Source organism: Cuculus canorus, chromosome Z (genome assembly GCF_017976375.1).
Source record: "Cuculus canorus isolate bCucCan1 chromosome Z, bCucCan1.pri, whole genome shotgun sequence".
Classification (NCBI taxonomy): domain Eukaryota; kingdom Metazoa; phylum Chordata; class Aves; order Cuculiformes; family Cuculidae; genus Cuculus; species Cuculus canorus.
Genome location: NC_071441.1, coordinates 43,575,388 through 43,592,405, shown reverse-complemented (window position 1 = coordinate 43,592,405; position 17,018 = coordinate 43,575,388). Strand labels below are relative to the sequence as shown.

Below are 17,018 nucleotides of genomic sequence, written 5' to 3'. Positions count from 1 at the left end.
ACAACAATGAAGTCACATAGGGATCGTAAGATAAAGGTATGGGGGGAAATACACGGAGGCAGCATAGGTAGAAAAGGCAGAAATTTCCCCTAAGCCAAGGCCTAATCCTGTGCTTCATGTTGCTTCTATTGGCTTCATGTCGATTAAAGACTTTAGATTCTATCCTTTGAAATTGCCACAAGTTTGTCATAAAATAAAGTAGTGGACCTGGATTGTCTTTTTGGTAGTATGTAATTTGAGTTTTTGTGTTGATTGACAGCCGCCTGAACATGAGCCAGCAGTGTGCCCAGGTGGCCAAGAAGGCCAATGGCATCTTGGCTTGTATCAGAAACAGCATGACCAGCAGGTCCAGGGAGGTAATTCTCCCTCTGTACTCAGCACTGGTGAGACTACACCTCGAATTCTGTGTTCAGTTTTGGGCCCCTCGCTACAAGAAGAATGTTCAGGCTCTGGAGCGTGTCCAGAGAAGAGCACTGAAGGTGGTGAGGGGGCTGGAGAACAAGTCTTACGAAGAGTGGCTGAAGTGGGGTTGTTTAGCCTGGAGAAGAGGAGGCTGAGGGGAGACATTATTGCTCTCTACAACTATCTGAAAGGAGGTTGTAGAGAGGAGGGAGCTGGCCTCTTCTCCCAAGTGACAGGGGACAGGACAAAGGGGAATGGCCTCAAGCTCCACCAGGGGAGGTTCAGACTGGACACCAGAAAAAATTTTTCACAGAAATGGTCATTGGGCCCTGGCAGAGGCTGCCCAGGGAGGTGGTGGTCAGCATCCCTGCGGGTATTTAAAAGGTGGGTAGATGAGATGCTCAAAGACAAGGTTTAGTGGTTGATAGGAATGGGTGGACTTGATGATCCTAGTGGTATTTCCCAACCTGGTGATTCTATGATTCTATGATTCTCTGTGGCTCAAGCAGCAGTGTTGTAGGTAAACCAGATTTTTTATTAAAGGCACGATACAATGCTTTTTTAATTTCTAACTTTTAAAATCTAATGCAAGCAGCAAATATAGTCACGATTGAGCACTACAGACTTCATTCTAAACACGATATTCTACTATTTTCATTAACAGCTTGAAGCATTACATGGTAAATATGCTAAGCAAATTGAAAAAAAAAAGAATGGGTCGTGAAGCAGTGTGTGAGAGGAGGGAGAGGGTTCGTGGAGAACACTGGGAAGTTATGCAATTGTTTCTGTGGGGTTCACTCACAGCAGAGAGGAACTGTGCTGGGGAAGGTCCTGCAGAGAGTGTGATGGGGAGGTGAGGTGGTGGGGAGGGGCACTGGGTAACTGATGGCACCCATCTGCCAAAGAGGGGTCCTTTCAAAGCAGAGGAGAAAAGCACCAAGGCTGGATCTGGATAAGTGGGAAGAAAGCAAGTCTCTGCTGAAGAAAGACCAGAAAACATGACTCAGTTGTACTCAGATCTGCACAGAAGGGCCCTTCAGGTCCATAGGGCCAGGGTCCATGGTGCTCAAGACAGTGGAAAGGACCCTTGCAATAGCACAGGACCAGGCTCCATTGCACCTTGCTGAATGGCAAGGGGTCTTGCAAGAGAAGAGGACTAAGACTGACAGTGCTGTGCTCTGGGGGGAGATGCACTTGGGAGTGCACAAATCCAGCCCCGTGGCAGTAAAAGCAGGGCAATGAGGCTGTGCAAAACCAGAGGGAGAAGCCTCACAGTTCTTTGCGAAGGTATAAGAGGGAATGGTGGACATAGCCCAGGAGGTGGGGTAGAAAGCAGCATGGGTGGGGACAGCAATGACACCTGCACTCTTAGTAACACCAAGACTTTCCCTGCAGTTTTCAGGCCTTTCTTTTGTTTTACTGCCTGATAACATGACTTGGAGAGGTGAGAGGCCTTGAGGTCCAATACATCCTCCAAATGCTGTCCCAGCCCTCGCTTGGGCAGTGCCTGGGGTGTTCTTGTAGTGCTGCTGGGGCAGTGGCGTCTTCTGGGCATTCCCTGCCCTGGCTGGGAGCAGGTGCCACAGCCCCCTCAGGCTCCCAGGGCATAGGAATGGAGGAAGAGGAAGGGCTGCCAGGAGCCTCACAAAGGGCAGCTGCTGAGGTGCTGGGGAGGTCGTCTGCATTGGCTCATTCAGGGCTGTCATAGAGGGCTGGGCCAGGTGTGGTAGACCCTTCCTGGGAGGCAGCAGGGCTGGGGGCAGCCATGGGGCTGCTCTCCCACCCCTGACAGCACGGCCGTCCTCCAGGCCCAGCAGACAATGTGCCTCCCTGCTGCACCATTGCACAGCAATGTCAATAAGCTGGGGCAGAAATGTCACTGCGTGGTTTTGGTGACTGGGCCTCCCGCAGCTGCACCAGAAGATCTTCATCCAGCGCAAAGAGAACCAGGATGGGCATGAAAACGTCCTCCTCTATGTCTGCCTGCAGACTCTGGTTCCCAAAGATCAGTCCCAGCTCTTGATACACCCAGATTGGAAGGGGCTGGAGGAGAGGTGGGTGATCCTGGAAAAGGGATGCCCAGGTGCTGAGCTGGAGGCCACTGAGAGGAGACCCAGGCACCATCCCCACAGGTTGTCATTCTGTTGCTGCAGAGCTGTGGGTAGCTGAACAGCCACAAGCTTCTCCTGCCTGGTGGCCAATGATAGATGACACCACAGATGGTGTGACACCATGCTCCTCAAGGTCATCATCCACTTACACCATGTGCATGATGGAAAGGTTCTTCCTCTTGCAGAGGGCCCAGTAGCAGAACTGGTAGAGGTATGGCATCATGTAGCTGGCCTCCTCCTAACTGTCCAGGCATATTGGACAGCAGTTGTCCAGCTCCATGGCCATGCTCTTCACTCACTGCTGTGGTCGGGGGGCAACTGGGGATGGTGAATGGCTCCCTCTCTGTGGCACTGCAGCAGTGGGTGCCATGCTAGAAAACAAAGAAAGACCTTGATCATCGGCTGGCCCTGAGAGGGTTGGAAGGCCCAGGTGCCTCCAGAAGGAAATACTCCCAGCTGCCCAAGGAGAGGTGTCCCTGCACAGCTTACTTCGGCTGTTGTGAGTGCATCTCCTGGGTGCCTGGCTGCCTGAAGCTGGCAGGGCTGGGCAAAATCCTGGGATGGTTCTAGTGTCAGGCATGGAGACCTGCAAGGAACAATTGTCCAGTCAGGACACCAACACCAACTCAACACTCTAGCCTTGCCAAATGCTCAGCTTGAGTGAGGGCCACTGGATAGAACTTGGTGCCTGGATATAAGCAGTGAGGTGCACCTGGTCACAATCCATCATGGGAAAACAGCTGTAGGACATGCTCACCCATGGCGCTTACCCTAGAAGAACTGCTGCCCCAGCACTACAGCCCCAGCACACGTGTTTGGGGTTACTGTGATTCTACTGCTCCCCTTGTCCCACCATCTCGTGTCTTGTGCTCAGCATCAGTGTTTTATGCCAGTCGCAGGCCTTGGTTGTGTCTTCCCAAGGCCCTGTCAGGTTGCTCTGGCCACAGCAGATGTCTCCAGGCACATGTGGCAAGAGCATTCACTTGGTACACCCTGTGCCTCCCTGGGAGGCTGCAGGACAAAGTCTCACAGGCTCTCTCCACACCCCAGCACTGCTGGCTAGCCCTTTGAGCTCCCATGCTTCCTCCCACGGCAGGGCACAGGTAGGACTTGGCTTCTTCTCCCAGATTTTCTCCTGTCTTTCCTTCTCATCCAAACCCTTCTGTATTTCTGTGATTCTATGATTGGTTCTTAATGCCAAAGCTATCAACCTTGATCAGACTGTGATACTAGAGAACAATTTTCCACACCATCTATCTGTATCCAGTGCTTTAGATTCATCTTGGAGTAGTCAAGAGTTAGAAAACAGAAACTAGAATGTATTATCCCCTTTTATATCATGTTTGTACTTTGGTTGTTGACTTTTTAATGGTTAATCCAAGGCTATTATCTTATTAAAAAGGGGAAATGCCTTGCTTTTGGCAACTCAGCTGCCCATCTTTCTCAAGGTAAAGTTTTAAGCCTTCAAGCGCACTGAACTGAAAAGTGAAAGTACTGCTCTGTTTACAGAATTAATTCCTGCAGGACAGTAATGGCAGAAGTTCAGCAGTTCAAAATCAGCCTTGGTTTTCTGCAAAGAATCTCATAAACTGTTTGCTTTCTATGAGACAGAAAATAAAATACATTACTTGGTGGCCCAGCATGGGCAAGGATAACATCTTTTGTATTTCCCATGCTATTTCAAGATCCATCCTAAGCAAGTGAAAAACAAAGAAAAGACCTTCAAAGCATTTCCCATCTTTCATTAGAAACTTTATTACATTATCCTACAGGTATGTGAAGTGAAATAAATGATAGTGAAGGGCAGAATGATGAACATTGGTCATCTTTGGAAAATAGATATATTTTCACAACAGAACACTTTTTTGTTACAGCTAAGAAAAAAAGCCAGGCATACTTGATAGGATTTCTTTAAAAATATATTACAATTCGATCATATCAAAGTGAAATCTTGTGGGCTAAAATCTAAAGATAGAAGAGTTAGGTTCAGTGCTCTAGCACTAGTATGAGTGTACCAAATGACAAGGTTTTCTGTACAGTAATTAATAAACATGCACCCATTTCTTTCTGTCATTTAAACTACTATATATACAATCTTTAATATAAAGCATTTTTGTCAAAATTAGCTCTATGTTCTTCAGTCTGGACTTTAGAGCTTCAGTACAAGGATTGTTATTTGGACACATATCTAATAAAAAATTCAGTTGTAGTCACAGTACTCGGAAAACCCAATGTTTTCTAAATAACACATTCCTCACCTTTGATTTTGTTTTATTCTAACCTTATTTCAATACTAACTTGACTTTGCAGATTGTCTGAACAGGAAGTATAAGTACAATGAAATCTTCTTTCCCCTGTAATCTGCATGTGCTTCTCCAATTAAAATTAATGGAAGTTGTCTGGGTGGATCAAGATAAGTACAAATTTTATGTGTAACAGTGTATTGTGATTAAAAATCTTTGATACAGTCAAAAGCCTTGAGGTTCACTATACTTCTAAATTACCAGAATTAATATGCATTATTTAAATCTAAAGTTTATACTCACTACTTACTTTAAAATCAGCCATTAATTTTGTGCGGCATTTTGCACTTTATTAAATTGATTACAAATTGCTAGGGGATAGTTATTGCTGTTTTTAATGTTATGTTTCTCACTATTGTAATGCTAGTGTATATAAGCAAGGCACCTCTTTCCATTCCTGTCTGTAGTGAAGCCATACTCTGAGTAGATGGTGGTTGCTAAAATTATGGTATCAACTTACTTATTAAATTCTCACCACAATATAGTATGCATGTTGAGAAATATTTAAATTCTCTAAAGAGCATACTGGGATCTAGAAAAAGGGCTCTGTGACAGTCATGAGGATTGAGTTGGAATTATCTTCAACTGACAGTAGAGTGTACTCCAGAGCAAGCCTCCCTAGCCATACGCAAGACAACAGGATTGCTAATTCAAGTCCCATGCGCTTTTTCCCTCTGCAATGACACACTGCTGTCATTAAACAAGAATATATTACCCCTGCAGGCAATCTGCTCTGTGAGTGTCTACCAACACCATTCACAGAACTAAATTCACAAGTTGTTCACTTGACTTATTGCCCAGATCCAGCCCAGATGTGTGCACACACTGCTTATACTGACTACCCAGCAGGAGTTTTACCAACTTATAGAAAGGCAGATTTTGGTAATGTGTATATTTAGAACATACATAATAGGCAAAATTATCAGAAACTCATCTGTTTTTATGAATATTTGCCTGACTATATCACTGGAGGATATGTGACATACTGGAAATTTTAAAACAAATACAATTTATTCAGCTCTTTTTCATATAAAAAAAGCACTGCTTATATCAGGAAGGTTATTTCACCTAGTGGTCTCCAAATTTTACACAGAATAAGAAAATAAATTTTTGTGAGCACACAGTTGCTAAATACAGTATTTGCTATTCATAACTTCAGAGAAGAAAGTCTTTATTTTAAAATGTTTCACACAGTACAGACATGTATGTACCAGTAGCTCTACATGTTACCTATATGCACACAAACACAATCAATACTTTGTCTTAGAGGGGTTAAATTAACTGGCTTTTGAAATCTCAATTAATTTCTGTCCTTGCAAAATCCAAAGATAATCAAATTATTTATTCCAAAGATGTACAAGAAATACTCAGGGAATTGCAAAACAGCCAATGCTCATGGCCAGTGAGGACTGAGAATGCTACGGGGCACTTCATACAGGCTTCATACACATTCTCAGGCTTGGCACATCTGCAATAACGTATTTGGATGCAGTGCTCTAATTCATCACCAGTTTAGTGACAAGAAATAAAAGCAGACTGTATTTCCATTCCAACTCTGGGTTTCCTTCTGCAAAATTTTTCTAAAAGCTTTTTCACTTTTTCTTCCAGTTGATTCTCTGTTGCATTTAGTATTCCAAAGGCAACTGTTTGTGATTTTCTTAGGCATATATCTATGCTGTCACAACAGTGATAATTCTTTGTCTCAGCTGTATTGCAGTCCAGATGTAAAGATAGAAACAGTTGCGGCATGCTTTTACTAAGCTGGAGAGCACATATTCCAAACTCTTGAACTATAGATTGCCCTTCACATTATGGGTCTCGTGCCAAAATGTGACCCCAACAGAGAAAGAAGAGAGGACTAGTGCTTCCCATTATATGCCATATGATGCAACTACCCATATCCTTTCCCCAACAAGCAGGGATATACCAACTCTCAGGACAAGCTATTTAGTAGAAGCTATAAATTTACCACTAGGGCAGTGTGGAAAAGCCTGCTGGGGCTACGTTTCAAGCATGTTAGCAGGTAGCATCACTGATAGCAGCAGGAACTGGAAGCAGAATCATAGAATAGATTGGGTTGAAAGGGGCCTTAGAGATAATCTCCTTCCAACCCCCCTGTGGTGGGCAGGGACACATTCCACTAGATCAGGCTGACCAAATAATATTGCCACATCATTTTTAGATTTCTTTCCACTGAAAGAGAATGTCCAGTCTGTATCGTTTTCGTTTTAGGCTTACGTGTTCAGGGGACAATTTCGCTTCAAAGAATGGAGATCTTGGTAAATTTCATTTCCACCAAATTAATGCAGTTCATAACAGACTGCTTTGGAGGGAGAGAAAAGAGCCTTTGGAAACATGGCCTCCATTCATACAGTAAATAGAATAAACTAAACTTTAAAGGGGACTGTTTTTAATTTTCTTCTTCTTTCTTGTTATTATCCTTAACAAAAACACCTTGTTTTTTTCCCCAATCAATTAAGTTAAACTATTATGTATTAGCTAACCACCTCTGATAGACATGACATGATCTCTTACTTTAATCCTCTCCCTCTGCCCGGAGGGCTCTTTAACCAGACAAAATAAAGGCCAGTTGGCAAAAATGCAAAAGAAATAGACATACAGTAGAATATTTTTGCAATTACAAGCTAGATCACTAGAAACACAGACACACAGCATAAAAATGGAGACAAGTTAATGAAGAATGGGGGGAACGTGTCACATTGTTAGCAATGCAAAAGACCAGCTTAAGCATGTTTCCCTACATCAACTATAAAAAGGAAAAGGTGCCTTTTTAGCAAGTATGCACAGAGATTGCTTAGTTATTTCTAAGAAAAAAAATCAGAACACTTTACTATTTTTATCCTATATTACAGTCATTATTACTACCTGTTTATAAAATGTAAACCTTTCTTTGCAGTTAAGATTTACAGCAGTCATCACCTTTCTCCACTCCTTACATAATCAGTCCATGGTGACAAAAATAAACTGATTTAATTTACATATTTTATGAGTAATTACTGATATGTTATGGATTATTTGTTGTGTATGGCAGAAATAGTGGTCAGCACTGCAACATGAATGGCAGCAAAAGATTTATTGAAGACTGGTGGTGGAACTTGAATAGCAAGAGATCTTGAGGTGGCATATAATATTGACGTATGCAATGCTTTGATCTCCACAACTATTCAAGCAAGGAAGGCCCACCACCAGTAATGGACAAAAAAGCCTAAAGATGGATTTCTCAAACAACTGCAGCATTGTGCTTACTTATCCCCATCAGATCTGTTTCTCAATATGTCTTGACTGAAGATAAGACTGGAAGGTAAAATTTGGCACGGCAGTTTTTCTTCTACACAATTAGTTATTGAGATTACCTGTATGAAGTGGTATTTGGTAAACTGCACTGTCCTGTGAGAATTTCTGCTCTGAATCATGAAGCTTATATTTAAGTCACTGAAATAGGATGTTGTCAAAACTGATCTGCAAACTACTATTTTTAAGCCAGTATATTACAGTATAAATGTGTTGCATACCTGTTTCTATAAAATTTACTGCCATGAAAAAAAGAACGACTAGGATCCCCAGAGTGTGGCATTTGTCCATCTGTCACTTGTATACACAATACAAACCTCATGTTGAGATTCCGTTTAATATACAGCAATTGTCTGCTGGACAGATTAGGAGCCAAATACGATGGTAAACTAGAGGAAGGAGCATAACAATGCCACTTTGCCCCTTGAGAGTCCCACTATGCTACACATCAGCTTGTGGGGTCATTCACTGCTGACCTCCTTCGTAGAGGATGTGGGGCTATCTCGAACTGGTAGTAAGTCATAATGACATGGAATATGACTGTTTTTTGGAAGATCATAAGGATCCTGGCTGAAACGTCCACTGCTGCTGAATGCTCCCTGGACAACACTTACTGTAGGTTCTGTGATAAAAGAAAGATAATTCAACACTAGAAGCACCAAACAAAAGGCAAACACTATTTCATTTCTGTTTGTGTTAAAAGATATCCTCTCCTTCCTGCTTCAACATAGATATTCCTTGTCTCACTAAGTCCTGAAATGCAGGTGTAGAAACAAAGGTTGATTTTAAGGTGTTTTTGTCTTTACACTAAGTTACATGGCAGAGCCCTGCCATGATTATATTTACTGACAGAAGCAAGTGGACCAGCATCTGTTCTATTGTTCTTTGTGTGGACAAACTGAAAAAAAAAGCCCCAAGTTTGAGGCTTTTAATAAGGATTTTCTAAAAATCCTTAAAAATGCAATGCGGATATTGATGGATTTCAGACGAATCTCTAACTGGGAACAGAAAAGGAAAATGTTATACTATGCTGCGTGGCACACACTTTATTCCATCCACAGACCATGAGGATAACTACTGTACTACAAGACCCCAAAGTTTTCTGTAACTACAGTAATGCAGTAACTAGATATGGCCCATATCAGTGAAATATGACATCTGTGGGTGAAGATGCTGGTTTTTTACTGATCAAGAGGAGGAAACAGACCTTCTCTGTCCCTCCCATACACTTACTCCAGCTGTGTTCAGTACTTAACAGTCTAATCTAGAGTTGAATTATACTGCATTCAAATGCTAAGCTTATTTTATGCTCTTGTTTAAAGAAAGCCTTTCATACTAGGGAAATTCATAGGTACCTCTAGGTTATAGAACAGAACTTGAAGTAATTTTAAACTCTGTTCTTGTGAATTACACTTATCTCAAAAGAATGAAATGGTTGTTTTAGCTTTCAAGCATAAAATAGAATCTGAATGCATAATTTTTTCCAGTGATTTTACATATGTTTTGATTGAACCGATTCAAATTAGAAAAAGACCTGTGGTCTTTGTTCTTAACCTTCAACAGCTAGAATTAGATTATGTACTTACCAACTTCATAAACGTTCTTATTGGCTGAAGCAGAGCCAGTGATCTCAGCATAAGGGGAGTCCCTGCGTGCCGGTGACTTCATTTCAACATATCCACATTCTGAACTTTTTGGTACAAGAGCTGGTGGGTCTTTTATAGTAGCATACGGGTTCTCAGAACTACTTAATGAGCAATTACTTAAATTGTATTCTGAGTTCTTCACGAGATCTGCAAAAAGAAAATCATACTACTTTCTCAAGCATGCTACATACTATGGACATTGCTACTGAACAGAATGTACTTTAATTTTGAGTTCTAAAAAGACACTCATAAATGAATATTTAAATCGAAACCAGTTATAACACTTCAAAATTTTTATACAGGAGTTCTTGAAAGCACCTCTACTGCTATGCTTTTTCAAGGGCTGGATCTTGCCATCAGCAAATTCCTGTTGCAAAATCTGAGCACTTTCCTTTCTAGTTAAAATAGTAGCTAGCATTAAATACAGGTAATGTGTAGAATCAGTTTTTAATAGGTACTTCAGAATACTTTTTCCCTTTCCAAGTGCTAAACTCAGGACACTATTAAAATAAGTGATCGAAGACTGTTTCCAGTAGCAAATGTCTGGGCAGATGGTAAGGTGACTTCTAGGGATGGCCTGTTTGGTGCAAAGTTTGAGTATGCAGCCACAATAAAAGAATGACCAGCTTCTTACGAGTTCCCATAAGGTGCATGTAGAACTGAAAAGGTGGCTTGTCATTTCAGTAGGTGGCTTGTCATTTCAGGATTTAGCTTAAAGATAGACAACTCTAGTTTAAGAGAAGATGCATTTTCTCACAGAGAAGACATCTTGTGGTGTCTGTGTTACTTTGTTCTCTGTGCTGTTTTGTGATATGTTGTGTTATTTGAGCTTTAGAGCTGAGTCTTTATCATCTTGTTCCTGACTCTGAATATACAGCATGAGACTGACCTTTGTCAACCTGTCAGTGGGTAGGTGTTCATAACTTTGTGACTCTTTTAAGATATTTAAAATTTAAGAAATTAAAATCAGGCTTCCCCCAATCCCCCACACCCAGGAAATGTCAGACACAATAAACCACTCCTTCAGCTTAATTGTCCTGTATTTATATACACGGTGTGAAAACAGCTGCTTTTGTCTACATCTTTAACTCATTATTCATATGGAATTAGCTACACTTTTTTCATTGTTTGGATATCCAGGCATTCTAGTCACCCTTGGCATACCTTAATCATATAACAAAAAAGCAACACACACCACTATGGTCTGGTATAAAGTTTTATATGAAAACTGGATAATTCAAATGATCAAAATATCATCACTACCCTGTGTTTCTGATGATTTTCCTTCCTCTCTACATATTCTTATTTTGGTATCCTTTCCAAAGGCCTCCAGTGAATGTCATGCAGCACTGCAGGCCTATAATCATGCAGTCTTACATTGACAATGCCAGTTGTAAGAAGAACTGGCTCTTTTTAAGGCCTTTCATCAGAGGCAGCATGTGTCCTTATCTGACTCACTAGACTGAATTCAAGTGCCAGCCCTCTTCTGCTGTCTAGAATAGTGCCATTTTGTGACTCAACCATTACAGAAACAGTCAATGTATGTGACACACAGGTGACTTAGAAAGGCTTGGTTTGCTGTTTGTTTTTTTTTTTTAAATGATCCCTTAAAAAAAAAATGCAAACCAACTTCATGCACTGATTCATTGTCTAGGAATTATTTAGTCTAAAGTTATTTTATATTTTCTTCATGTAGAAACCAAAGACTATTTAGAAGAGTAAACTCAATGTGTGCATAATTTCTTCTACATGCATCAGAAAATAACCTCACCTTTCAGAGACTTTCCCAAATATCCCCTATCAAGTCCAAAAGCACCTGAGAAAAAATGATATAAAAAACAGAGTAGTTTCAAGTTCAAATGAAAGTGATTAGATAACAGTTTCTAAATCCTTAAAAATTGTTTTGGGACTAATTTCTACCTTAGCAAAATAATTCTATGTGCATTGTAAAACTGCTCAGTATAGAGTTACAGAAGAATAATTAATAGTTGCTTACATACTTTCAGACAGTAGCTTCCTGAACAGTGAAAGTGGTTAAAGTCATAAGGGACCATTAAATTACCTAGTTCGACCTAAGATGTTGCACAGGCCACTATGTCTAACCCAGTCACTCCTGAATGAACCTAATAGCTGCTCTTTGATTAAAGCATATTTTTTGTCTGGATAAACCATATCTACCAGAAAGGTATCCCATGTTGAGCTGAAAATCTCAGGGTATGCAAAGTTCACCCCAATTCTTGCTACTTTGCTTCCAAAGCATTCCCATTCTGTTGTCTAAGGCCACACTGTTCCAGTCCCCTGACTTACAGGGATGTCCTAAGCACCTAGTGCCTAAGTCTACAGCTTTGCAATTATCTGTAAGTTAAGGATTTCACTTAATATAAATTTCAATACAATCAGCAGTAAGCAATGACTTACAACTGTCTTCAGAGAGCTGTCTCCTACCTGGCTACTAATCCATGCAAACACCTTTGACTGATACTATGGAGTCCTAATTTTTAAATTGCATTGTATTATAGTACTATTCTGGGAGCCTTACAAAAGTCTAAAATTATTTTCTCTACACAATACCTCTATAAACAAAATTCACAATATCCAAGAACAAAATTCTCTTATATGAGGAGATCTAAACCAATTAATTGTATTCCTTACCAGCCCATATTTATTTATTAGATCTTAAACTAATAATAAGTAAACCTTTTTACAAAAATAATTTGAACTATTTTGCATATCATGTCTGCCGTAAGCATCAGAGTGACTCACTATTCCTCACAAGGAGTCACCTTTCAATCTCTAAGGGTACTGCCTTAAAGGAAGGTCAAACTCATAACCCTGAACATCACACACACTCTGACAAGCGTGACTACACTGAGTGGAGAATGAGAAACACATCCCTACTTTCCAATTCACTCCAAACACAATCAATAGCATTCTCATCCTTCTCCTTATTTTCTCTTACCAAGATCATTGAGGTAGCCACCATGTTTCCAGTCTGCAGGCAGAGTTCCTGTGTAGTCCATGATGGTGCCTCGTTTTCCAGGTTCCACATTTTTAAGGTTCACAAACAGCTGATTGTTTTTTGCCTATTTCAAAGAAATATATGTAACAGAAATAGAAACTGATGGGAAGCTGCTGAATTTCCACATGATAATACGAGAAAGCAAATATTAACCAGATATGAGACATTAGAGAACATAAATAATATAATCCAAAGGCTAATCTACACAGAAACATCCAGATTTTTATGCTTTACCTTTGCCAGAGTCAGTCGGTCCATATTGTTGACGTGAGGTGGGGTAGTGCATTGAGTTAGAGTATGATAACTAGGGTTAGAGAAATAGTGACTACTAGCATTTCCACCATTACTGTGAGGGATGGTTTCTGAAAAGAAAAAGAAAGGAAAATGATCAGCTAAAAATAATACGTAATTTCTTTCTTAGGATATGTTTTTGACAGTGCTGCACTGATTTCAGAATGTGATTTAGAGTTTCCTGAAAAAAAATTCTAACCGCCTTGCATTTATTTAAAAACGTACAGACACAGAGCAGTACTGGCTATTCATGTCCTTACTTTAAGCCAAGAGCTTTCACAAGTGTTACTTGCCAATTTCTCTTTCTGTTGTTGTCCCTAGGTCTCTTTTGCCTCTCTAATCATAATATTGTCCTAATTAAAGACGTTAACCATCAAGTTCATAGCAAAATTCTATGGTGCTTCAAGAACACCCTATCTTTGCTGGTACATCTTTCTTGACTTTGACAACTTTGACCCCCGGTCTCATGTGCCAGTTCACTGGCACCACTGTTAGTGTGGCCTCTGGGGCAGCTCTCCTGCAAAAGGCAGTTGAGAGCAGCGTCTCAGTTTTCCTCTTCCTAAAGAGGGAAACCCTTCCTTGCCTCTCTTTCCAGGAAGGTTTCCAAGGCAGAATTGTAGACACCCTTTCCAAAATCTAATTGTACCAGCCCTCACTAATGTAAAAAGGAGGAACATACATGTTTAAGTCCTGTTTGGGGCAGATCTGAACCCCTTCAGAGCTCAGCTGAAGAAGTACAAAGGCAAAAGACAAGAGAAAAAGGCTTATTCTAAACATAATTTACCTGAAATGGTGTAATCTGCATTGATGACCCTCATAGCAGGGGTATAAGTCACTGCAGGCATATTTGTTTCTTTTCCTTTCTGCTTATGTCTGTAAATGATGAACAGCACTAGCAGGAAAAGCACAACCAGGACAAGAATGATGATGCCTGCTATTGCCCCTATCTGGTAAGAATCAGGAGGGATGGCAGTACTGGTACGGCTTAAACTGTTCAAGTTTCCCACTATAATTACACCAGCTGAAATACAAGAAGAAATGAAAATAGGTAGCATAAATTCAGAGGCTTATGTGTCAGGAGCAGAAGACAATATTTCACCTCTAAATCTTTCTTCTAATGTAACTGTATTTAATTATGCCAAATAGAACTATGTCAGAAACCGACATGAAGACAATCCTAGTCTTATAGCATTCATCTTTTTCATAAAAAGAGATATTTTCATGCTGTTGAAAAAATAAGAATGTTCTCAAAGCAAAAGCACAGAGCAGGTAAAGCACATGCTCTATGAGCAGCTTTAGACAGCACAGCACTGTAAAACATTTCATGCAATCTACGCTTGAATGCTTTGCTCCAATAAACTATCACTGAGACATCTAAGACAAAACCTACAGAATGCATGTAATTTAATAGCATTGAATATTTAAACACACATTCCTTATCACATTTATTTAATAAATAATACAGGATGGCATTTAATAGGTTAATCCAAGTTTTATATTAAATAATTACAATAGTTTTGGTGCATCCAGGTTTTACCTTGATCACACCTTGCCCCTTTCCAGCCTGGGCTGCAGTAACATGTTCCCGTGATGTGGTCACAGGTTGAGTTGTTCAGACAGTCACATATCTGCCGGCATCCATATCCATACGTACCTTGAGGGCATTCTGCACAAAATAAGAGCAAATAAAAATAACACATAGTCAGTACTTCTTAAATGTTTTGGTATGACAGGTCTACAGCACCATACATGCTACCATTCGTTTCCAAACCCACATGGTTTTGTACAGAGCCAGCAGATGGCAATGTGTTATTAGCGGTAGACCTCTATGGAACAGATTTTAAGACACCTCTGCATAAAGTGTGTGCTTGTGGAAAAAGAAAGGGAAAACATATTTAGAAGCAACTTTCCTTTACTTGCAGTGTTCCTGACATTAAGGCATTGAAAATAGGAAGGGAAATAAATAAAAGAAACTGAACAAACCAACCACAAAAAGCTTAAAAGGATAGAAGATGGTGAATAAATGGACAAAACGTGAACACAGTGCCAGTTCTACGCCACAATGTCAGGTCTCTGAGGTTATTCAGATCCCAGTGTTTGAAAAATCACAAAATCTTATCAGTGGAGCCAGACATCTGGCTGCTGTCACATCGTATGATAGATGGTAAAAAAGCAAGAGATGCAGGCCAAAAGAATGAGTCTAATATACACAACACATTTATATAAAAATCAAACTTGTTCTAGGCTGCTTATAGCTTACTTTGATACTGTAATGTATATACTATTGGTAGTTTATCAGTAAACCATCTACAGGAGAAAAATGCTAAGAAGAATAACCTGATTGGAAGAGTTCTACATGATTTTTTCTCTCCCAGAATGATTTGAATACAAAAACTAATTACTGATAAAAGTGCCTCCTACATCATGTAATAAGCATGGTAGGGAATTATCCTACACTGATAAAAATTATTTATCCTGTCACCTCTGTTACTGAGTGGCTTGTTACATTATTGTAGTTCTGATGGTTTGAGGAAGTGTGATATTTCTTCATCTTCTGAGACTCAATTTTCTGAAGTAACTCAGGAGTTTTGTAGCTATATTAATTTATTTTTCTTTTTGTCATTTTTTTTAGAGAATCTTACTATGTATTCCTAATTTAGAATAATTCAAGAGATAATGTAACACAGTAGATGCCAGGGAAATATTCTTGCAGTCTTGATAAATCCAGATTCAAGTGGAATTTCAGGTTTCTATACCTTCTCGTTCTCTTGGTTTCACTCAATGAAACAAGGATGTAACTACTGAAGGCAATGGCTGGGCAAAAAACATCAAGCCATAATGTATTTTGGAATTTTGACTTCTGAGCTGGAATGGGAAGTCGATTTTTAAAACTGATGTTCAAACTCAGAAATACCAAAACATTTAGTTTAATATTGTTAAATAGCTATTACCAAATTATAGGATAAAGTATGAAATATATAAAACATAATAATAAACTTAGATTTGCCAAAGTATTCAAAACTATTTTTTAATATGACATCAAGAGAAGATCTTAAAGAAATTATATTTTCCTGAAAAATATTGCTCTTTTGAAGTGAAACATTGAAATAATCAGATTAGAATAAGAAAATTTAAATGGCTACTAATTACATGTTACCAGCTATTACTTGACCGAAGTAAATATATTCCTCCAAAAATTCAGATTTTGTTGCAACCGTATTTTCATTAGGAAAAACTCACTTCTAGGCTTTAGCGGTTCTACCATAGATGCTGATTAGCCTTAAAAATGTAACTCTCATTGCAGCTGGGGTTAGACCCACTGCTTAGGGAATCATCAATAGGGACAGTAACTTTCCCTCTCTTCTGTTACAGTGCTGCCAGGTATGGCACATGCTATCTCAGTCACTGCACAGTCCTTCAGATCCAGATACAGCTAAATCAGTCCTGGTTATAGCTAACATGTGGTGTCATCCACATACGAAAAGCAAAGCACTGTGCACTACACTAATGCCAAAGACAAGTTTAAACCTTCACAGTAGTAGGTTGGATTGCATTGCAGTACAATACATGAATGTGGAAGCACCATTGTAATATTAGCAAAAGCTGGATTAACAGTTCTGTGCTTATGAGCCTGATTATTGTTTTAATGTTGTATGCTGTACCATCACTGATGTCAGTAGTGTTATTCTTATTTTCTTGGGTGAAGAATCACACACATATGAAAATAAGATGCCATCAATTATGCTTTTATTATCCAATTGTATTGTAAAAACACATTGCAAAGACAAGTTTTATCCACTAGGATTGATGTGCTACTTCTTATCTTTAGTTTTATAACTATTAGCTTTCATTTTGGTTTATGCTAATGACAATTACTTGGATTCATTTGTTACTTTTACATGACAGAGTGGTTGGAGGTTTTCTAGTTTTATAT

General features: G+C 39.7%; 1 protein-coding gene across 3 annotated transcripts in view; it reads right to left on the bottom strand.

Moving 5' to 3' along the window:
• Nucleotides 1-2,749: 2,749 nt before the first annotated feature.
• Nucleotides 2,750-17,018, bottom strand: part of MEGF10 (multiple EGF like domains 10) — a 105,110-nt gene continuing 90,841 nt past the window's right edge. For 2 of the 3 annotated variants that reach the window (XM_054055027.1, XM_054055026.1), the window contains exons 19-25: nt 14,622-14,750; nt 13,869-14,105; nt 13,028-13,155; nt 12,734-12,857; nt 11,546-11,590; nt 9,715-9,921; nt 7,231-8,750 (exon numbers count right to left, since the gene is read on the bottom strand). In XM_054055027.1, coding sequence (XP_053911002.1) covers nt 8,590-8,750; nt 9,715-9,921; nt 11,546-11,590; nt 12,734-12,857; nt 13,028-13,155; nt 13,869-14,105; nt 14,622-14,750 — 1,031 coding nt within the window. In that variant the 3' untranslated portion in view covers nt 7,231-8,589. Of the gene's footprint in view, nt 2,885-7,230; nt 8,751-9,714; nt 9,922-11,545; nt 11,591-12,733; nt 12,858-13,027; nt 13,156-13,868; nt 14,106-14,621; nt 14,751-17,018 lie in introns of those variants that run through there. The other variant, XM_054055028.1, reaches the window with a different exon arrangement.